Source organism: Episyrphus balteatus, chromosome 1 (genome assembly GCF_945859705.1).
Source record: "Episyrphus balteatus chromosome 1, idEpiBalt1.1, whole genome shotgun sequence".
NCBI classification, from domain to species: domain Eukaryota; kingdom Metazoa; phylum Arthropoda; class Insecta; order Diptera; family Syrphidae; genus Episyrphus; species Episyrphus balteatus.
The window spans coordinates 48,470,603-48,493,953 of NC_079134.1; the positions used below are offsets into that span (position 1 = coordinate 48,470,603).

Below are 23,351 nucleotides of genomic sequence, written 5' to 3' on the forward strand. Positions count from 1 at the left end.
CATCGGCTTTTAAAAAACAATCTTAGGTTATTATATGGCAGATGGCACATCTTTGCTCATGGAAATAATTTTGTAATAAAAAACACTTTATAATTTGAAATTGAAAATCATTATAAATCATTATAGCAATTACGGGGATGGCTTTTTGAGAAAAAAATTCATATTTGTTATTTACGAGTGATGCGCTTTCAAGCCATGCAGGTCTCATTTAAATCGGTGCTGGGCTTTTTTTTAAAATATATTTATTTTTGGGCATTCTCCTTTGTTTTATATGTATATTTTTTTTTTTCATTATCTGCTACATATTTTCCAAATCTACTTCGTTTTTTTGGGCAATATGTTTCACTTTTCGGGCTTAGCATTCTCATCCCTGCTTGAATCCCTTTTTCTTGTATGTCTTTAAACCAATAAAATACCATTTTGGGATATTTCAACAACCAAAAAAAACACTGTGTGTATTTGAGAATTTAACGATCTCATTAACACACAAAATTTTCAAACAATACAACACACTATAGAAAAGACTATACTATAGCTTTGTCGTTGTTGAAACATCATCATAAAACATTGCCTTCTCAAGAATATAGTGACCAAAGCAAAATCACAAATATAAATTTAATGACGTTTTAACTTTCATATATATTGTTAAATGGGTTTAGTTGTATAGATACAAAATACACACACATTTGTATAATGGTCATCATCTGTTTTAACTTTTTTTAAAACTCTTGGTTATATGGACAAAACTGTACCTGCGCTTTGCGCCAAACCCAGATACTTTCAAACAACCAGAAAACTGCAAAAGATACTTAAATATCTGTATACAATATAATATACAGCTCTCTAGGTAGTTCACAAACTTGCACACTTGTTTGTTCGTCTTCTTTAATACAGGATGTTGAAGTATATTATATTTATGACTATTTAAATGTGTATTGGTGTAATTTTTGCACACACCATTTCATTCACACAGATACACTAATACATTGATTCCAATATCTGAATGTAATTGTATTAGTAACTCTAACACATACAAAAATGTTTTTCAAAAAATTGATTTTTTATTTCCATGGTTCTTCTTATAAAAGTATTTAATAGGACCATAGACGTTCAGTCGCCATCAGACACTTGCCGGTATTACAATTCTTAAAACCAAAAAAAAAAATATATTATTGCAAAATCTATCTTATACCAAAAAAAAAAAAAAATATATTACAAATAATATCTTTTACACAATCACTTTACAAGAAATAAAAATCTCAAGAAGTTTTAAATGCAAAAAAAGTGAATATAAAAAACACAAAAGCTCTCTCTCTCAAGAAAATACAAAAAAAAGCTTTGTGCCGGTTATATCAGTTTGAATTCAACTGATTCAAAAGAAATATAAAAAAACACTATCGCATAGCTATTCGCTGCTTAGATAACCACTGTGTGGTAAAAAGTGAATTTAAATAAATACAAAAAATAAAATAAATTTTTTGGAACAAATCAAGTGAAAAATCTGTGATTTTTTTAAAAACCACAAATTTAGCAAAAAATTAATCTCGCAAATTTAAGTTAAAAAGAAACTAAATTTTAATTAAATTTTCACTGTGTGAATTTATGAAAACAAAAAGTACAAATATGGGTACCATGTCACTTCGTCAACCTGAAAACTGGCTTTATGAGATCTGGCAAAAGGGACAAGATAGTCCTTGTTATGTTATGGTCCCAAATGCAAAAGTATGTATTTTTTAAAAATTTATTTAATTTTTTTAAACATTAAATTGTTTAATTTTTTTCTATAAGATCAGAGATAGTTCAATGACAAGAATTGAATTAGATTTGCATAATATCAAATTAATTAGTTTTTTTTTCTATTCATTTAAAAAAGCATTAAAAAGTGCTTTTTACCCACATTTAATGTGCTTTATAGGATTCTGATTAAAATGGCTGCTTTTTAGCTTTTTTTTTTTTTTAATCAGCAATTAAGATAAGAATTGTGTGACCTTTGAAAATATATATCGAGGTTGTTAAAAGTTTAACTTAGGCGAATACAACTTTTAGAAAATTTGAGATTTAAAAAAAAAAATGTGTCCTTTTCAAAGAATCATTTCCTTGTTTTAGAAAATTCAAGATTAAAAAAAAAAAATAATCCAAAAATGTCTCCTTTTCAAGGAACCATTTTCTTGTTGAACTTCCTTATAAAGTTATATTTATTTATTTTTTTTTCTTTAAGAAGATAGAAAATGTATCTTGAAAAATAAAAACGAGTTTTTTATTTGTTTGTTAAAAATTAATAAAATATTTATTTCAAGAAAAACTCGTATATAAATCTTTTGTTTCATTCTTATCGACAAATTTTAATGAAATCAAGTTCAATTATGTTAAACGAATAAAATATTTCAATGCAATAAATTTAAAGATTGTGATTTGGTAATTTTTATTGCGGTACAGTTTTTTCAAAAGCTCTTCAAAATAATTGGATTTTTTAGTACAAAATATTAAAACAATTATTTTTTTTTGTACTCAAATTTCCGTCATTTTTAGGTACTTTGTTAGCTTATTGTAAAATTGTATTATTATGTACATATGTACATTTCAATTATGGTGCGAGGCGAGGTCTATTGTTTGCTGTGATTTCTGTGCGATATCTGTGAAGTAATAACAAATTTTTTTTGTTGCTGTTGCTATGAGTAGTTTTATAAATTAAACAATTATGTACTTACATACAATGATTACAAAAATAAAAGTCTGCCTGTAATTTTTTGTTTAGTTATTTTGTTTGAGTTTCTTTACAAAGATAGAAATGTTTATTTAAGGTGTGTCATTAACTTTTTTTGATATTTGACATTGTCGCTTTTCCATACAAATTCGATTTGAGTTTTATTTATAGTATTAGAACTATTAATGAAAATTGATGTTACTTAATGTTGGAAATTTATTGTAAAAAAAAAGAGGAAACAAAGAAAAATTCGATACAGAACAAATTTTCGAAATTAAAGAACGTTTACTTTTAACAATTTGGAATCAGGTTATATTGTTCATTTATAATGTTCCTCATTGAAAAAATCAAAATGATATAACCAGTATTGATCTGAAGAATTTTCGCAAAATATTGTCAATGTTCAAGTTTTCGAGATGTTAGCAGTTTTTTAATTGATTAAAATTTTCTAAACTAATTTAATTTTTTCTGATTACAAAAACTGGTTATTTGGACATTGAAAGCCAAACGAAAATTTAAAATACAAAAGTTTAAGCTTCTTAGTGATAAACTTTTCTTGGAAGAACGCTCAATTTCTAATTCTTTGAAAAATGGTAAAGGCCAAATCCTTAATGGCAATTTAGTCCACACAAACAAAATTACATTTATTTCAAAAGCTTAGGTTTTAGAAATTTCAGAATTTTTGTCAAAACTTGAAAAATTGGAGTTATTTATGAGTTTCTTTTAAATATAGAATAGAATACAATAAAAATGAAAAAAATTGACCTCAATATATCAAATATCTAGACCCTGAGCTGATTGCAAAAAATTGAATTTAAATTTGGATCCCAAACAGACAAAACAAACTATAAAGCTAGCCGGTGTAATTCATCTCCTTTGTACTCTTAATATGACAAAATGAATAAAGTTTCGTTTACAATAAAAAAAAAATATTTTGTCGAAAAACTTTTAAAAAGGAATACCGCATTGAAGATAAATGATATATTATCCCTTAAAAAAAATCGTTTATAAATGTCAAGGTTGTAAACTTTTAAAATTTTTGTAAGGTCAAGTCTTGAAAGCATTAAGTTTACCATTTAAACTTCAAATGAAAGTTTTTTTTTGTTCACATGTTTACAAACCATGAAAAGGGTGTAAAAAATGTCATTTTTTTGTATTTTTCTATTATTGAAAATTTATTTCATCAAATTGATTTGCACAAAAAAAAATGTTTAAATGTTCCCTCTTCTTTCAAGACTTTTAAGCAATTGTTCATACAATTCCTTATCATCTTTTTTTCTCCTTAGATAAGATTAATTTTGTCAACTTTTTCACAAAAGTCTACTACTTGAGATAAGACCAAAATAAAAAAAATATTTTCTCAGCTGAAAAGAATACAAAAAAGTAAAAGAATTTATTTAAAAATTATTGTATTTTATTATAAAAAAAAAAACATAACTCACAAAAATATTAACAAAAATATCTTAATTTTGAAATATTGCCATTTTGTTTTTTGTTCAAATCTTCAAACAAAATTTTTGTTCTCAAAAATAACTCTGCTAAGTGATTTTTTATTTCAAATCCTCAAAACAAAGAGAATAAATTATGAAATAATTAATTTTTGGTCACCTGTCATTTTGTTCTATTGGCTGTTCTGACGTAGGTAACATAAGTTCTAGTCTTTTTCTGACTGACATCTTTCAATAATTCCAAATTATTGGTCACACATGCTTTGCAAATTGTGTCACACTCTAGTGAATGTTTTATTTTATTTTTAAATGAACTGATTCATTTTAAAATTATTTTCTGCAAAAGATTTGAAAAATATTAAAAACTAATGTCCCTGCTAATTTCAAATTTGTCTATACTCCTCCCTAAAAATCTATTTTTAAATATTTATATTTTATTTATAAAGTAAAATTTGAAAAATGTTTTATCTTGATGCGATTTAGTTGAATAAATTTATTGGACTACACAAAAAGATTTTCGCCTTGTTATTAAAATAAGATCTTAAAATGTGCATTTGTACATGAATGAATATCTGTTCTTTTGTATCTTGATAAATAAATTTATTAATTTGATAACCGACAAGCTTTTGTTTATGCCCGATAAAAATGACTCCACCTACACAATTTTAAATTTATTGTATCTTCTTCTAAAACCTACAGTCATTTTAAGTCGCCTAACAAAAAGACAAAATATCAATATATCAAAACCTTGAAAGGTGCGTGTCTTGAAGTTAGCGTTTCATTTAATTAATAGATTGTCTCTCTTAATATTGCTGTCACTTTCATTAGTTTTGTTAATAAATACATTTATATGTGTGTGATTTCAAATAAACATTAACATTTGTTTTTTTTTGTATTTTTTTATTACCTTCTGTTTTTATATCTTCCTACTATTTAGGCTTGTAAATTAGAGTAATTAAGGTGCAAAGGTGTAAAATTAATAGCTTTGTTTTGCTCCACAAACAAACAAAAAATGCAAATTAAACAAATTATAAATGTTAATTCTAATAGAAAAATTTTCTTCTGATGAATAGTTTTTTTAGTGCTGAGTTAGGTATGAGTTAAACTTGAGTTAGTAAATCCAGCAAATAAATCATACTCAAACATACTAAATAGAAAAGGCTTTTAGTTAACTATTTCTCTTAGACCCAGTTTTTTCCCGCTTAACTCGTAAAAATTATTTTTTTTTTTCAATACAGACTGGGAGTTAACTGAGAGTTAACACAACAAATTTGATAAATAAACTTTAGGTCAACTTATTAGTGTCAAAAACTTATTACAATCGAAGCAAACTTTGTTATTTAAAAAAAAAAAATAATTTCTGTAAAATTTATCTCCAAACAAATTGAAAATACTTGTAGTTTTTGTAATATCAACAAAAATGTGTACCCTTTTTAATCATTAAATGATAAAAATAACAATCAAAGTCCTTGAATAAAAAAATTATCTTTTCTTGTTTTATGATATCAAAGTATGATTCATTTTTCCGATGTTTGGACTATGGCGGGTGTTTAGTTGAGAACAAAAAAAAAATAATAAATAAAAATGACAAAGTCATGAAAAAGTAAAAGGGCGCAATATAATGTGCGTGCGTACAATATGAAATCACTGCGGCTTTTTTCGAAATGATTCATCGTGTAAAATGTAAATGTAATTCCCAAGGACATAATTTTAGCGATAATTTACTTTAACAATATTTGAACTCTGATAAAATCTTGATAATTGAGTAATATCAATTTTGAGAAATTTAACAGGATTTTCCCAAAAAGTGAATTGAACAGCTTTTACTGTGCAATTAACCGACGGAATTGTATCATTTCGCATCGAAAAGACATTTTTTTTTTTCTATTTATAATTTGTCAATCTTTCAAAAAACTGCGCATTAAATTTTCCAATTGATCTGAAATAATGCCAACTATTTAAGTAAAAACTAATTAAAACCGAATTAAACTGAGCAAAAACAAAGTAAAGAATTTTTTCTTCATTTATTGCCAATTATGTTACCTTTTTTAGTTTCATTTATTTTAAAAAACTTGAATTTTCCGGAATTCATTAAAATTGTCTGGTTCCATCTTCATTATATCGAATGTAGAATATCTTTACGTCAACCTGTCTATGAGGTTAAATATTTTGATTTATCAATTAAAAAACAACAGGAATTGAAGTATAGTTGGTTGATATATTAAGTAAATCATTAAACAAAATAAAAAGAATAGTGTTATGCATTTTACAATTTTATAATATTTTATTATTTGATTGATTTGAACTTTTTATGTCAATCTGAAAGTTTGTTGGGCGCCAGAAATGGTATTTTTTATTAACAACAATTTTAATTGTAAATTAGTTATACAAATTTTCCGATTGTTTTGTGTTAGTGGAAAATTTTGATTGGGACAAATTCCCTTGTCATTGAAGTTACTTTCTTTCCTTTCTATTCTTTTATCTATTTTACTCTGCATTTAATAAATTATTACTCTGATCTTTAGTTTTTAAAATTAAATATTTTAGTTTATTATTCCACTTTTTATCTTCAATACTAATTTTTTCTTTTTTTTTGTTTTCTTTTTAGGATTTGGTCAAGTCCCATCTTATGATAGCAGTTCGCGAAGAAGTCGAAGTGCTTAAGGAAAAAATATCCGAATTAATGGATAAAATTAATCAACTTGAGGTGGAGAATACAATTTTGAAGGCAAATATGTCCCAAGAAACACTTCATCAATTGCAAATGCAAGCTCAATTGCAAATTGCTGGTGGTGTTGGTAGTGGTAATATGATTACTGCACCACCACCAACATCACAACAATCCCAACAACAACAACAACAGCAGCAAGTACCAACAACACAGCAGCAACAACAACAAGCTACTCCACAAGCTGCCAATACTACTGCAAACAATTCCACCAATGGTCCATTGTCGTAAAGAGGAGCGTGGATGAATGATGGCATTGCCAGATAGAAGAAACAAAAAAAAAATACAATTTTTCCCTCTTGTATTGGGATTTTACAAAAACAAAACAAAAAATATTTTTAGTGTGAAACCTCTTCATTTTTAACAAAAAAAAAAAACAAAACAAACAAAAACAAAAAAGCAAAGAAACATGAAGAAGATGTGGAAGAAACTTGTTGGTGGGTGAAGAAAATTGAAAATGAGAAAAAATAAGCAAAGCGAATAAAATTTAAAAAACTATAAAATTAATAATAAAAAACAAGAAAATAATTTTTAAAAAACTCACAGACACAAAAATGGAAAGAATCACATTTAAAAAAAAAAGAAGCAGCTTACAGCAAATTCTAGACTTGAATTTGCATATAATGGCAACATACAACATAAATAAAAAATGTCGATACAACAAAGAAAGACACTCACACACACACAAGATATTTTATTAACAAAAAACCTTTAGAGTTTTTTTTTATAAAAAGCAAACAAAATCACATTCGTTAAAAAAATATCAATATTCACCTAAAAAAACACGATTTTTAAAAATTTAGATTCTCTAATTTTTCGTTTTTTTGAAAATTTCATTTTTTTGTATTAAATTTTGATTAGCGTGTTATTGAAAAAAAAATTAGTTTCGTTTCGTTAAGAAAATTGTTAAGTTTTTTTTTTTTTTGTTTGTTTAAATTCTTTTTCACTCATATCATTGCTTTTGAAGAGAAAGACAAATCAAATGAGAACGCTAAGAAAATTAATAATACTTTCGTATTAAGTAGAACTTTGAGAAAAAATGATCAAATGAATGACTAAAATGAAAAAGATTAATAAATACATAGAGAATTAAATAAAACAAAAACACATCATTAATCGATAAAAAAATCTTGTACAGTTTGATGATGAAATTTAATAAAAAAAAAAGGTGATATTTGCAAAATAATTTCATGTAACAAATAAAAAAAGCTTGATAAAAATGACACAGCTAAAGATGACTTTTTAGAAAAACAAAAAAAAAATGTTCTGATTACAAAAAAAAAAATAGATTAAATAAAAAAAAAAATTCTTTTTTTAATTTCCTATATCCGTACATATATATTTTTTTACGAACTTATTTAAATTATGATATAAAAAAAATAATAAATTAAATTATATAAATACAAAAAGATAAAAACTTAAAATCAAAATGTAAATATTATAACAAAAAGGAATTTTCCTTATTTTTTTTAATAATTAAGTAATTTAAAAGTTTTATTTTTCTCTTTAAATTAATGTATTATTTTATTTTGTTTAGGAAAGTTCTTTTAAATTTTATATATATATATATGTGTACATAAAATGATGATAAAAAATTGTAAAAGTTAAAATGTTGTTACTCAAAGATTAAAAAAAAGTCGATCTTCTTTTCATAGAAAAGCAATAGAAACAAAAAAAAAATGTAAACAAAAATAACCGATGTTTAGACTTTTTGAGACAAGAATTAATTTTTTTACAAAAATCATGTGAATAGAAAGAAAGAAAAACAAAAATGAAATAATTTTTATATAAAAAAAAAAGAAAAATAATCTTCCTATAGAGACTCTAATTGTCTATGGAAAAAAATGTGCTTCACGATGGTTGCACGCTTATAAGAAAAAAATGCGTTCGCAAAGCCCCGACTTTTCATTCATCTCATTATAAAAAAAAAAAAAAAAAAACAAATAACTATCCTATAAAATCGGGCCAACATTACACATAAGAGCTATTTGTTATAATATTTAAAAAAAAAATCATTGTTATACATGTCTCTTAATAAAAATAAATAAAAAAAAAAACTACACTCTGTGATTAGCAATCATTTAAATTTTATTGTTTTTTTATTCTATCAATTTTGTCTAAATGATGTTATGCTGCCTTGCCCGATTTTAAAAAGATGTTTCTTTTTTTAAGAAAAGGAAAAGAAAAAATTGTCATAAAACAATTTTTTTTTTACTATACAAGTCGGTGACTTTGAGAAACAATAAAAAAAAAATATTTAAAAAAAAGTAGTAGATGGATAATGAAGGTAAAAAGATTAATTTTATGTCTTAAAAGGTCTAAACAATCAATAAATTAAAAAAAAATATGCATTATTGTTTATCCTAAACATAAACCAAACACAAATAAATATTTAAAAAAAAACACGATAAAGCAGATATTTAAAAATAAAAAAAAAAAACAAGTTCCAGCACTATTGACATAAAAACTAAATAAATTATTACTCCTAATTATTGTAAAAAAAAAAACAAAAAAACGTCAATATTAAATAAAAAATACACAAATATACAAACAGTATATCTTTCATAAAATAAAAACAAATCGTATTTTTATTTTTTATTAACATCATCTCATTTAATTTTTTTTTTTTTTTCATTTTAACTTTGCGCAAAACAGGTGATACATTCTTAAAAGTAGAACAACTTATCATAAAAAAAAATTCTTATTTATTATTATTAAACACAAAAATCCACATAAAAGTATGTTATAATTCCTTGACTTTGCTTTATTGACATAATAATAATGAAAGAATTTATAATAATTATAATTACCTAAAGCAGGATCATATAAAAAGAAAAAAACATAAATGAAACTCCTAGTCTTCTTTTATTATTATTATTTCTTTGTCTTCTTAATTATAAGCTCTTTGAAAATATATAAATAAATGAATATTTCTCTATGCACTAAGAAAATCATTTAGTATTTTTACCCAAATCTTTACTATTAAATTAATTACTTTTTTTATTCAAAGTTACAGCTTGCTATGATACAAAAAAATTATTATTATTTTAATAAAAAATGAAAATTAGAAAAAAAAATATTTAAGCATTTGAGTTTTTGTTTTAGTTTAAGTTCTTTTTTTTCAGATTATCTGTTTTTTATTTTGTTTTAACTTTTTTCTTTATCACGTTTTTTATATTTTTTACCACGTTTATACATTTTGCTGTTCTAGTTCGAAAATAGAACTGCCAGAAGATACAATTTTGAACTCGATTTCTTATAAGCACCAAAGCATTTGCACAGTTTCACAAATATATTCCTATAGACTAGGGTTTTGAAGAACCTCCAAAATATGCAATGTCTTGCCCAATTTTATAAACTTAATGAACAGCGGTTCCTACTGCTTCGTGAATCACATGAGATCATGCTAGCTCAATAAAGAGTCATTTAAATTATTATTTTTAAACATTTCAAACAATTACCTGGTGCTCTGACATACTGCCTGCTAAATACTTTGCTCTCTCTTTATGATTTATTTCATCAATGTTTAACTCCAAACTAACATCTGAATATAAGAAGAGTTTTCAATATTGCCAATCAAGAAAACACGAATTAGATCACCCATTACAGAAAAACAAAAGAGCTGGGGTTAAAACTCTTTTACATATTGTACGTTTTTCTATGATTGTTTAAAATTTCTCATGCTTAATAGTCCAATGGCTTGAACAACGGGATTTAAAGCAAACTATAACTGCAATCATAAATGTTGTATGGTTTTTAATGGCTTACATTTCAGGACTACATAAAAGTTCAAGACATCTACTTTCGGTTGGTAAATAAATATAGTTTCCTACTTTTACGTGTTGATATTAATAATTTATACTACATTCTTAATACGAGCAAAGACAACAACAACCAGTATCAACTTTATAAGTTGGCTGTTCGTTGTACTTTGAGAGATAATTTGTTTAACTACGTTTTTCCGCATACAACACTTTCGATTCCCAAGAATAGAGGGTCGATTCTAGATCTGTGAAACTGTGAATTCATGAATTTAACCACCCTTAAGCGTCTAATCTAAATGTTGAAGTCTAGAAAAATAAATTGAAGTCAAGATTTGTTCATAATATGAACATTTTCTTATTTCAATCTTTTAAATTTCGACAGTTGGATTACACGTAAAAGCGCAATAAAATTAAAAACTTCACAGTTTTTCAGATTAAGGATCAACTCTCAATACCTCATTTCTTTACAAGGATTTTTTTTAATTTGTTCAAAATTCTTTCAAAACAGTTGCATACAAATGTGATATTCTACTTTTTTTACCGAATTGATCGGTAACAACAATTGTCAAAACATTTATTTTCAAATGTATTCGTATGCAGAAATTCGACTTAATTTATTAATAATTAAGGTTTCCAATTTACTTGTTAGTTCTTAGCTTCAATAATACATTAAATGATTTATAGTAGGTAATATACATTTGTATGTAGTTCAAATTGCCATTACAAATTAATTGAATCATAGAACGTTTTATTCGACATTTATAACAAATCTATTTTTATTCTGAATTTCTTAAATAAATAATGATCTCTTTCTTCAAAACAATTTTAAATCATAAAGTAATAACCGACATTTAATTCTTAAAATGTACACTTAGAAATGAAAAATTTGAACATGTTCTGCCTGAAAGTATGCAATAACAATGTGAACATCTTAGATCTTAACTAGAGATGTGTCGTTTTCGCCATAAGTAATCGATCATCGATATTGAATGTAGCTGAGAGTAATTTCAGCTATTTTTTTGTTCGAATAGATTGTTTTTGTTGCAATTAAATTGTACTTATTCGTCATATAATTATAATATAAAAATTTTTTGAATCATTCAAGTGTCAGGACTATTCTTACTTCAAAGCAGTTTCAGTTACAATCACCTCTAATACGTTTGTACTAAAACGATACAAAAAGGACTTGCCCTGGAAGCCAAAATTGTGTTGATTTAAGCAATTATCGTGTCAAAGGGAAGAAGGGCGAAGAGTGGACAGAACTGTGAAGTTACATTTTTAATTTAACACAAATTGGCGGTCGTAGAGCATAATACGACTTACGTAATAAGGGTGAATAACTTGTATGCAGCTTTTTCCGAAGTTGTTGAAAAAGGAGAATAGGATTGATCTTATTTTTTTTAACTTGGTTTGAGTTGTATCTTGTATTTTCTGATAGTTTATTGAATAAAACAATAAAGTTTCAATTAAATTTTTAACATTCATTTTTTTATTTAAAAAATATTTTGTTAATAGAAATCAAAAAGTATTGCTTTATTATGTGTTTTGTCAACGTTACATCTTTTTGTTTAAATAAATATAAGCTCAGTTTTTTCTACAACTCAGTACCTTATTATTTTTTTATTTTATTCGTAAAACAAAACAAATGCCTACTTGTGAAAATTATTTTGTTTTGCGTTTAAAATGAAAAATGAGTACCTTACTATTGAGTAATACAAAATAACGGCTTTATTTTTAATTTTCTTTTGTTTTTTTTTTAACTATTTCATTTTAATTTTTATGACTAACTCAAATGCCAAAAAAAATAATATGTAATATTTGGTTGTGTTTTTTTTTTTGTTTCTTAGAATCTTCATATTTAGAAGTGGAATTTAATTTTTTTGGCATTTATTTCAATAAGGGCTTATATTCATAAAAATCACAATTAAATAAATGATCCTAGTATAATTTTAAGAACCCGATTTCCTTTTGACTTAATACAAAAACACATTCCGAGTGATCATTTCATTGCAAAATGTCGTCTCAATTAATAGATAATTGTAGCTTTACCATTGTTGTTATTCATTCTTAATTTATTTAAGGCTCGTTTGTTTCAACCTGTTTCTAATAGCTTAGTTTTAAATGAAAACTTCTGAAGAAATTCAATAAAAAATGCAATGAATTTTTGGGATTATACTTCATTTTGTTTAAGGTTTTTTTTTTATGTTTCATTCGGGTTCAGTTGAGCTTAAACTTGAAAATATAGTTAATGAAAAGTTGTCATCTTTGGAGCCATATTCCTAATGCCAAATTTCAAGCTTCATAAAATTTCGTAACTTTCACCTTTATAAGTTTCAACTCCAAAAAAAAAAAATCGACATAAATCTTAACTTTTTCATATTGTGAAGGCCAAAGGATTTAACAATTGAAATTGTATGACACAATATATTGCTAATTTTCCAATGATCCTAAACAAACTCATGTGCCAAAATTATGCATAATATAACAGATTGTCAACTTTTTAATATACTAAACCTCATCTTAAAAAGCCTAATATTGTCGACATTGAAGAATTATAGGACTATAACTTAATGATAATTTTTTTTCAATTATTTAATTAAATTGAGCTTAAAAAATTGTTTTAAATGTTAAAAAAAAGTTATAAAAATTGTCTACTTTTAAGATGTATTTTATTAGCAAATCTAAGTTTAAGACATTTATTCATTCTTGTAACTTTTTTTCATTACTGTAATTTGTTTAACTTTAAAAATTTTGGAAAGTGCTGGAACATTAAACTAACATAAAAAAAACAAAATTTTGCAATGCATCCTTTTGAATGAATGAATTAACAATAAATGCATCCTTATAGTTTTTATTTCAATTCATAGCAAATTCTAATATCCAACGAATAACACAAAAACACTACAAAACACCATCCTTTCTTTATTTGTAAAATTAGAAAAAACAACAAGAAAATAAAATTAATATTCAAATAAATATTATTGTGTAATAAAACAAAATACGCCTGCGATAACACTCTTACAATAGCATTATTATAAAAATATTATTTAGATTAACTGCAAATAAAATATGAAAAATTTTCGTGACAAAATAAATTAACAAAAAAAATAGGTATATTTTTGGATGCAAAAATAAACTGAAATCAAAAAATTGTAAAGATTTCAAGTTTATAAAAAAAAATAAAATAAAACAAATATTCAATTAAATCAGAAAAATATTACATCTATTTGGCTGATTTTAAATCGTTACAAAATATTTCATCGTAAAAAGAAAATAAATTAATAATAATTCGTATCTTGTAAAAAGTTTATTGAAAACATATAAATTATTAAATAAAAATGAAATTCACACTATTATTATAAATAAATAAAAATTCATAAATTTTTCTTGGGAAAAAATTTAATCTCGCTGGAAAAATTTTTTGATTAATATTAAGTACTATACGTGATACAAAATAAAAAAAATTCGCAAAACTAAAACAAAATGTTTTTCTTTCAGATTTATTAATTCATAAAATACATCGTTTTCGTAAGTATGTAAAGAGTCTTTCTTCCCATTTCAGATTTTCCGGAACAAGATCAAAATTTATTGCAGGCAAGGTACATTTAGGGTACTGCTGGTAGCTCAAGGAGCAGTATTATAAATTGGAAAAAGTTTTTAAAAAATAACTTTTAACTACTCAATATTAGGATAAGGGTACATGCGTACAACGTACAGGCGCCATTGGAGCAGCCGCACAGTGCGACGACCCATAGCAATACTAAATAAAAAAGTCGAATATTATTGCAGTTCTTTTGAGTGATTATTATGTCATCCCAAATATATTTAGGTTCTAACTGCATCAAAATTATTTGCATTGATCAATTAGTGCAAAAGTTATAGAGCGCCAAACATTGTCAAGTTTAACTTTTTTTCTTATTTCCAAATTTTTTTGTGCGGTAAAAAATTAACTTAATAATGAATAATAACACTCACCAAGAAATTTAAATAATTATTTTATAGCAAACAAATTTTTGGTTTTGTTGTTTTTTTAATCGTGATTTTCCAAGTGTTTAAGTAAGTTTTTCTTTTTTACACCAAAAAGGTTCTCTGGAGTTTTTATGGTTCTATACTCAGTAAAGTGTTCTCTAAATGAATCAAGAAAAATATTTTGCGGCAATTTTGCGCCAATTACTTAAAATCGCGTTTTTTAGGTTGAACCCCCCTGTATAAAAAATGGCCAAATTTTAGAAAGTTGGCTGGATAGTGCGAGAACAAACAAATTTGATGACGTGTGTTTGAAAATTCAACAACTTCTTGGCTTAGAGGAGTCAACATTAGAGGTGGTATCTCAAATAAAAGAACTTACTTAATTTTATTGCCTCAAGGTTAAATAGAAGTGGGAGCAGAGAGGACTCAATCGATTCATGAGCGCTAACGAATAATGGCTGAATTCTAATCTGAAAATAACTTATGCTATACTTGGTTAAGTAAGTGATAAAATCAGTTTAAAACAAAAAAAATGCAAATGTGGGAGGAGGGCCACACCAAACCCATATTATTTAGTTCCTTTTTGGACACCGACTAGGTAATATCGGCAACCAGCTCCTGGAATCAGTGTCCTGTCGTCCTGTCCTGAGTGGGTTCGTCTTCTTTTGGTCTCTTTATATATACTCTTTTATAGTCTTGGACACTTTCAATTTTCTAAATGACTCACTTTATGAATTTCTTCTTTATCATATTCGCAACTGTTCTTGTTGCATAAGCAGGGGTGAAATCGGATAACGCGATAACTGATAATCAAAATTGACGATTTTTGGAACAAAATTATCGTTTTTTGACTATCAACTATCGGCTTTAGCGTAAGTCGATTCCGCCCTAGGTAATTGGTAGAAAACTGTTAAGGTTGATGAATGTGTTTTTCCATTTAGAAACTCTCATTTATGATCACATTGATGTTTTATTGATTTTAAACAATGAACATGATACACTAGCTTTAAAACTAAAATTCAAATGAAAATTACTTAAAACTAAAATGAAATAGATACTAAACTAAAAATCAGTTTCAGGACTCTTTGGTCTAATGTCATCGATGCCCGTTTGTGATTTGCTAATTATTGCTGATTTTCCATTAGTTGGATTGAATGACTTCAGACTCCCTAACTGAGCTCTAACATCTTGTTGGGACACATGATGTTGGGGAACATCCGATTGTACTGGCAACATTCTAAAGTCCAAATTTTCATCTTCGGTAGGGGAAATGCTTCTTTGTGGTGGGAATGCCACTTTAGCATAAGTAATACCATTTACAGATGCTGGTTGGTTGGAATTTGTATCTGATGCCGATGATTGTGTCACATTGCTCGGTGATCTGAATACAAATGGTTTTGGTGCTGGCCTTAATTGTCTTAATGGTTGTGATTGGTAGACTTCATTTGATGGCACTGGAGAATATAGCGGTGAAGAAGGTACATTTAATGTTGTCTCGGTGGTTGGAGCTGATGGATTATAATCAGGATCAGTGACTTTGCAATTGTAGACATTTAAGTCTTTGGCAAAAATAAAGACAAGAATGTCACAAATAACTCCTAGTAAAATAAGACCAGCTGTTAAGATATTGAGAATATTTCCATGCAATGGTGTTTCACGAAGTAAGCACTGGACGTAGTTTTGTGTCCAATAGATACAAGTTTTACCTAGAAAAACATAATAAAGTTGAAAAATAAATTAAATAATTTATCTATAGGTAAATAAATTTAAAAAAATATTAAACAAGATAAAATCAAAAGAAAGGTGTTTTTAAGGTCTGGAGGTCTTGTTACTGAGTTATTTGCATCCGAACATTTTACTTGCGATATATGTAGGTACCTACTATAGGGCAAGTGAAAGGTCTCTTTAAAATCTTTTTATAACTGAAAACCAAAAGTTTCTTGGAGGTCTGATTGCTAAGTTATTTGCAAAATTTTGTCATCCTTTGGGGGCCTGCTCCAACGGTATTTACGCCCCTGCTTATTAAAATTAACAGATTTTTTTGTTTTTGTACCAAGATATAAATAGGTAGAACTGATCCACCCGCGATCGTATTTTGAACCCTTCCCATTGACTTACGTATTTTATTTAAATTTTAAAGCAAAATCAAAAATGAACAGGTTAAAATGTACCCTTTCAAGTTGTAGTTTAATTAAAATCCTTTTGTATTTTTTTTTTGCATGATTATAAATGTTGCACCCACGATAGTGGATAGTGCCCAAAGTCTACTACATCTACATTAACTACTTGCTGATAGCTTCAGATTGATGGAAAATTTTTGCAATCCATTTTTATAAACGAAAGGTCTGAATCTGAACCATTGTTTTGCCTGTTGAAAATTGTGCCCAGGTTTGCTTTTTTGTTTTGCAATTTTCTCTGGAAAAAACCTAAAATGGATACTTACTTTAAGTTCAAAAGTTAAACCTCCTAAAATCCTTTCTAATTAAAAACAGGATAGTACTACCACAACGAGTGTCAATCCCTCATAAAGATTATGATGAATTGGGTGTTTGCCAAGAGGCAAACGTTATGAACTAAAAGTATATAATGGTTTGGTAAATACCTTATAAAGAAATAATAACCAACAAATAATTAAAAAAATCAAAATAAGTTCAAAAACTAAAGCCCGACTTCTCTAAAATGACTTTCAAAAAATGAACATCACATTGAAGTTTAAGATGAAAATGTTTTTATGTTTCATACTTTTAAGAACCAGATTTAAGAGTCGTTGAGTTTTACATTGTTGTTTCTTCGCAAAGAACTTTAAATATTTGTACACGCAGAAAATAGACCACCTAATAATCAGCGGGTTCTGTATTAAATTAAGTGAATTTTTGCATGGTTTTTTGTCAAGATTAATTCCGTCTTGAATTAATCTTACAAATTTTCTTAATTTCTTGAATGTGCAAATTTAAAAGAAATCCACTTAATGTAAGAGGAAAATCATCTTATTTGTATGTGAAAACATTTCAATTAAAAAAAAAAAAACTTGCAGCCACTGGGTCACTAGGCGAGTGCTTTAACATCAGCCTATCTTACTGTTAGAAGTAAGTATGACAAACTGCAACTAAAGCGGAAATCGTATTATTTTAGAATCTTACTTTAACGTGCACTTTTTTTCTCTGTACACACATGTATCTACACTAAACCACCGGAAAATCTCTTCTTTTTCAAAATACTATAATTTTTCTATATTGCTATTAAAACTTACTTGAAATTAAATCATATCCAAGTTTTCCTGGTACAAATGAAAATAATCCCACGAATAGCACTTTCATAGCCAATGCCAATGCTTTATCCTGTGGCAAAACACTTCTTAAACTTATCAACAGCTTTCCAACAATAGTTGTTGCAAGCATCGAAGCCACACTTACACTGGAGACTTGAAACAAAATCCACATTCGATTGCAGTTATTTTGATAACAAGCTCCAGCTGTAGCTCTCACTTGCTTCCAACTTGTTTCTGTATCCATTCCACATGTACATCCTTCATATAACTAAAATTTTAAGCAAAAATTTAACCACCTATTTCATGATTATAAAATGCATCTTACTGCAATCTCATTAATAAAAGACTCTCTTTCACATCCGGCATAACACGGTGAAAAATAAGTGATTGTACTGTTTTCTGGACAAACTGGTAAAAACGTTGTTGGAGAGCAGATACACTGCTTCGAGCAGTACGGCTGAGTAAGCTTTCCATTAGCAAAACCAGCAATTGGCCCAACATCACATCGAACATATACCATTCCAGCAAAGATTCCAACCAAAAAAATTCCAAAAATAATGTTCTTCGCTGTGATTGCTCTGAAATTAAAGAAAAATTAAGAAAGGATCAAGAATTTGGAACCTCTTCTTACCTCGCTGAAAGCTTAAGCTTTGATATAATTAAACCCGAAACTAAAACAGCAATTCCAGCAACAGGTGGCATCAGAAAATATGAAACGAATCTCAAATTCCATTCGTCCATTAAACCATTTTCTTCACTAAACGGAATATAGAATCTCGAAGAAATGTATTTCTCCTCCTGAGCAGAATAGTTGAAATATGCTCCAAGAATGAATGTCAAACTCAAAGTATTAAATATGAGCAACTTATTTGTCATTATTCGCTTAAGCGATGCAAAATATCCTGTGTCATCTATGAAAGTTGACATCCGGCTACCAAAATTACGATCGCCAGATTCTTCGATAATCCTTTGGGCAGTATGATGCACAACTGTCTTGACCAAACGCCGTGGAAATAGTCCAAGTAAAATACCAGCAACAAAGATTAATGGTCCCAATATGGTCCAACCAAACCACCAGTTTGCAAAAGTTACTGAAACCACCATTGTTATGAAATAGCCAACTTGAAGGCCGGCTATGCTGGCACATAAAGCAGCTCCTATCACTGCTGGACTATCAATCGATTGGGAATTGTCATCGATGTAAGTTATGCCGATGACGAAAAATGCCAAATTACCCATTCCAATGAAGAATTGTAGAACAAACAATAGAATTAGAGTTCCCAATTTACTTTGATCGGGATCTAAAGTTAATCGGCTTGATTCAATTGGAGGTAAAGTTTGAGTGCATAGAGGATTTTCATTTATTGCTGGAGTTATAGTCTCTGATTGTCTGAAAAAGAAGAGTTTACTTTAATATTTTTGGCAAAAGATTGTAATGTATTTGAAACTTACGCAGTTAAAATGGCTGGAATAATTGCAACAACGCAAACAAGTCCTTGAATTATTGTGAATCCTCCTAACCAACTTATTGGATGATATTTGTGAGACATATGAGCAAATAAAAGTGCACATATCGCTTGAAATAGACCATTGCTTACCAGAAGCCAATCTGAAAAAATAAACATTTATTGAAATTTATTGAAATTGTAACTGATGCTTTTTCTTAGAACTAGAATAGAACTCAACATATAAAGACCAAGCGGATCTTTTCTGAAGACTTGTTTTATTTAGTCTAGGAAAGATAGGAAATCTAGTTCCAAGAAGGTAGACAAATTTATTCATGAATTTTATATGATTTTTATCGATGCAGGATTTCAGCCTCTAAAGCAGTTTGAAGTCCCCCAAAAAAGCCTAGTTAACTTTTTTAAAACCGTGTCTATATTAATTTTTCACGTGCGAAAGTATAAAGTACTGAAACACCTTTCGAGTAAAATCCAAAAGGTGTGAAATGCGGTGAAAGTATTGCAGTTGGAATCAATATTAAAACAACATGTACAAAAATTGGAAACGAATTTACCTCTTGAAGGGCAAATTTCAACACTGCCCGGACTTCTTGTACTTAAAACAGTATTTGACAGAATTAATCGATTCTGATTAAAATGACGAAGTTTGAAAAGCAATATTTTGGAAACCATAAGTCCCACAGATTAGTTTTAAGACTACAATTAATGGCAATTTTATGACCTTTGAGACTGTTACACATTATTTTTGCCAGAAATAATTCCTTAAAAGTTAAGATTAACAAAGACTGAAAAATTTTGGGTATATTTTAATTTTTTTTTGCATTTTTAACAATGTTGCGTTAGACACTTTTATTCCTATATCCCCAATCCTAGGACGTTCGTTATTACAAATAAACTGTGCTAAAAATCATAACTACCGTATTTAACGTGTGTGACGTCTGCATTGTATAGTTATAAACTATACAATGTTGGTTTGCTAAAAAGTCAGTTAATAAAAAAATTATTTTTTTTTAGTAGAAGCTTGATGTAAAAATGGAAAATTGCAAAGCGGAGGACCTTCCCCTTAATATAAACAGCTCATATTTGGTGTGTATATTCTAGAGGTGTCTAGCAATCGATTTTTCGGAGTACCAAATCAAAAAATAGATATTCAAAGATCCCTTTTTAAAAGGCAGGACTCATGGTTTAATCGAACGAATTGGTGTTGGAAGCTACTTCACGGTATTAAATTTAGCTATATTTTGGAAAATTTTACTAGACAGATAGGTCATTCAAGTGATAAATCGATCGGGTCACTGTGGTGTATGCGTAACTATTCTTTGTATAGAAAAGCTTAAACAGTTTATAATAGTCACCCCACAGCAAATTTTGGAAGTGGAGGTATAACCAAAATGTGAGTTTGCAGTTTTATAGCCTTATGTGATAATAATAACGAATTCAAAAGTATGGTATCTTTAAATAGCGGCTTTATATGTATATTGATTTCAAAGGGTTAAACAACGTGAGTTTTTCAATTAATATACATAAGTAGGCTAAATTAACACTATTTCAAATATGTCCACCTTTTTTAGCACGTTGTAGTTGCATGATGAGTAGTCCATGAAGACCCAATCACTGACAGATCATACACATTATGGCTCACTTCCCGTTCAGGGGGCATGGTAGCTGCACATTTTTGTTAAACTCTTGAAATACATTATGGAGCTTATTGTGCTTACCGCATAGAACCTTGAAACTTGGTACAATGGTAGAGATTTTTTACTCAAGGGGCGTGAACTTAACACTTTGGAGCAAATCTGATTTTATCTTAAAATCTTGAAACTCGGTGGAGTGATAGACCTGATTATTTTTACAAGGGGACAAATTTAAAATTTGAAAATTTCTACTAATGAGCACTGGCAAACACACATTTTTGCTGAGTTTTTATCAATAACTACAGAGAAGTTCTGACTATCCTAGAGGCTTGTAACTTGAGAGATACAAAATTTTAAATTTTCTAATCAATAGGCGTTGTACCAACCTATCTTAACTGTACCTACATACATTTATGATTCTTCTTTTGATGTTTCATGCGATGGGTTTGAAGGAAATTTTCAAAATGCATTTTTTTTGGCAAGGTATCTTGAATTATTTCCCCAATGGCATTCAGTTTTATACTTTATTAAAATGTCTTCACATAAAAATAAAAAAATGCATTCTTTTACATTAACACATTCAAGAAATTAAGAAGAAGAATTGCTTAGTTTAAGATGGAAGTCATCTTGCTAAGTCTTCTTCCATGCAAAAATCGGCTTAATTAAATACAGAATCTTCTTGTTTTTAAAATATCATTTTTTCCATAAACGCTAATAATTGGACCAAGCGCTCTCACTCTTACTTGACCTTCATTTTTTACTACCTTTTCCTATGTTATTCTGATACTCCCAGAGCCAGAACTGTTCCACAAACCACTTTTAAAACAAAATATATGATAGATTTGTGGTCAAATTAACTTATACAATAGAAGGTAAGTTTTAAACAAAAAAAATTTAGCTCAAAACGTATTAAGAGATATACTAAGAATAGAAACGCTCGAAATACTTGCAGTTTTTGAAAGCTTAAAAAAAAAATTATAAAAATAGTTTCGCAAGGGCGCAAATTCCAAAAAATTACCTATCATTCCTAGCAAACTTTTGAGCGCAAGTATCTAACAGGAGAAAGCTTCATAAAAAAATCACTCACTAAAATAAAAACTATTATAAAATAAATTAATTGAAATGGTGACGCTTTCCTAACTTTAAAGGTTTTATTTACCAAACATAATTTAACTTAGGCGTGTCAATATTTCCCTAACTTTCAATGACCATTTATCGATGATTATCAAACTTACCAACAATTAATGAGTCATATTCATACTCGATTGCTGCTTGCTTAGCTGATATCCGAAAGTAAGATATGACAGCACCTTGTAGCAATCCACCAATGGACAAAATGATAACAAACCATTTTAATGAAGCAAATTCTTGGCACTTTGCACCACGACACCATCCAAGTTTTGTAATTCCACAATCAATTGTATCTTAAATAATTTAAAAAAAAAAAAGGAAAATAATTTATAGAACAAAAAACACAGAAAATATACATTTTCTAACCACTTGAAATATTATTTGCGCTAACTCCGATATTTTGATACCGTGATCCTCGGGTTTCGGTTGCCATTATTCGGTTTTTATTTTAAAGAATTTATTTTAGTTTATATAAAAAACATGGCAAGTTATGAATAGTTAAAATGTAAAAAAAATGTTAAAAATAAAAAAATATTTGTTCTCGTTATGCGTTCGTTCGTTTCAATGAGCTCGAATTCAGCACAATGACTAACGAATGAAACAGGTGAAACTCTAGTAATCTGAAATTGATAACGATAGTGTAATACCACTGTTATCATTTGTTATAAAAAAAAGTAAACAGTTCTTCGCCAATCTCTTAGAACCAAAACCTATACACAGGTAAATGGAAGTTCTATTGATAGTAAAGATAAAATTCAAGAAATGTTGCGAAACATTTACAGGGTGATCTTTTTATGAAAAAAAAAAAATGTAAATTGAAATATTTTTTATCTATCAAATTTGTTTATTTTTATATGGTGAGATTTTCATTTTTTACACTAGGAGTAACAACCTAAAACAACATTTTCTAACGGCCATATTATTCACTAGTTTAAAAAATACATCTGGATGTAAAGAAATTGAAATGTCAAAAATAAGTCCAAATCCATGATATTCACTATCACACAGATAAAAAAAAATCATTTTTAACTATTTTTTAACTATTTCATAGTTAAAATCGGGATAACTATTTTGGATTTGGATTTATTTTCGAAATTTGACAATTTTAAATCCAGATGTATTTTTTAAACTAGTGAATAATATGGCCGTAAGTGTCTGAATTTAAACAAATTCCCTTGGAATATTAAAATTCACAGTATATTCATGCTTTGAGTTTTATATAGTGTCGGTAAACATCGACCA

The 23,351-nt window shown here is 27.5% G+C and overlaps 2 protein-coding genes across 7 annotated transcripts in view; one reads left to right on the forward strand and one right to left on the reverse strand.

Moving 5' to 3' along the window:
- LOC129905136 (protein bunched, class 2/F/G isoform) overlaps nucleotides 1-8,840 on the forward strand; it is a 232,052-nt gene extending 223,212 nt beyond the window's left edge. For all 6 annotated transcript variants that reach the window (XM_055980529.1, XM_055980532.1, XM_055980533.1 and 3 more), the window contains one exon: nucleotides 6,761-8,840. In XM_055980529.1, coding sequence (XP_055836504.1) covers nucleotides 6,761-7,111 — 351 coding nt within the window. In that variant the 3' untranslated portion in view covers nucleotides 7,112-8,840. The remainder of the gene's footprint in view (nucleotides 1-6,760) is intronic.
- A 6,723-nt stretch (nucleotides 8,841-15,563) lies between these two features.
- On the reverse strand, nucleotides 15,564-22,706 carry LOC129906422 (solute carrier organic anion transporter family member 74D). Its single transcript, XM_055982197.1, has 7 exons — nucleotides 22,476-22,706; nucleotides 22,214-22,402; nucleotides 19,334-19,490; nucleotides 18,513-19,271; nucleotides 18,207-18,459; nucleotides 17,864-18,149; nucleotides 15,564-16,319 (listed from the first exon to the last, which is right to left on the reverse strand). The coding sequence occupies exons 1-7, from the start codon at nucleotides 22,540-22,542 to the stop codon at nucleotides 15,676-15,678; spliced, it is 2,355 nt and encodes a 784-aa protein (XP_055838172.1). The 5' UTR covers nucleotides 22,543-22,706; the 3' UTR covers nucleotides 15,564-15,675.
- Between the last annotated feature and the right edge of the window lie 645 nt (nucleotides 22,707-23,351).

Bases quoted from the DNA above. Each gene is read 5' to 3' on its own strand.
- LOC129906422 (XM_055982197.1), bottom strand. From the start codon at position 22,542: ATGGCAACCGAAACCCGAGGATCACGGTATCAAAATATCGGAGTTAGC. The intron at 22,403-22,475 runs GTTAGAAAATGT...AAATTATTTAAG, and splicing joins CGCAAATAATATTTCAAGTG to ATACAATTGATTGTGGAATT. The intron at 18,460-18,512 runs GTAAGAAGAGGT...CTTTAATTTCAG, and splicing joins AAGCTTAAGCTTTCAGCGAG to AGCAATCACAGCGAAGAACA.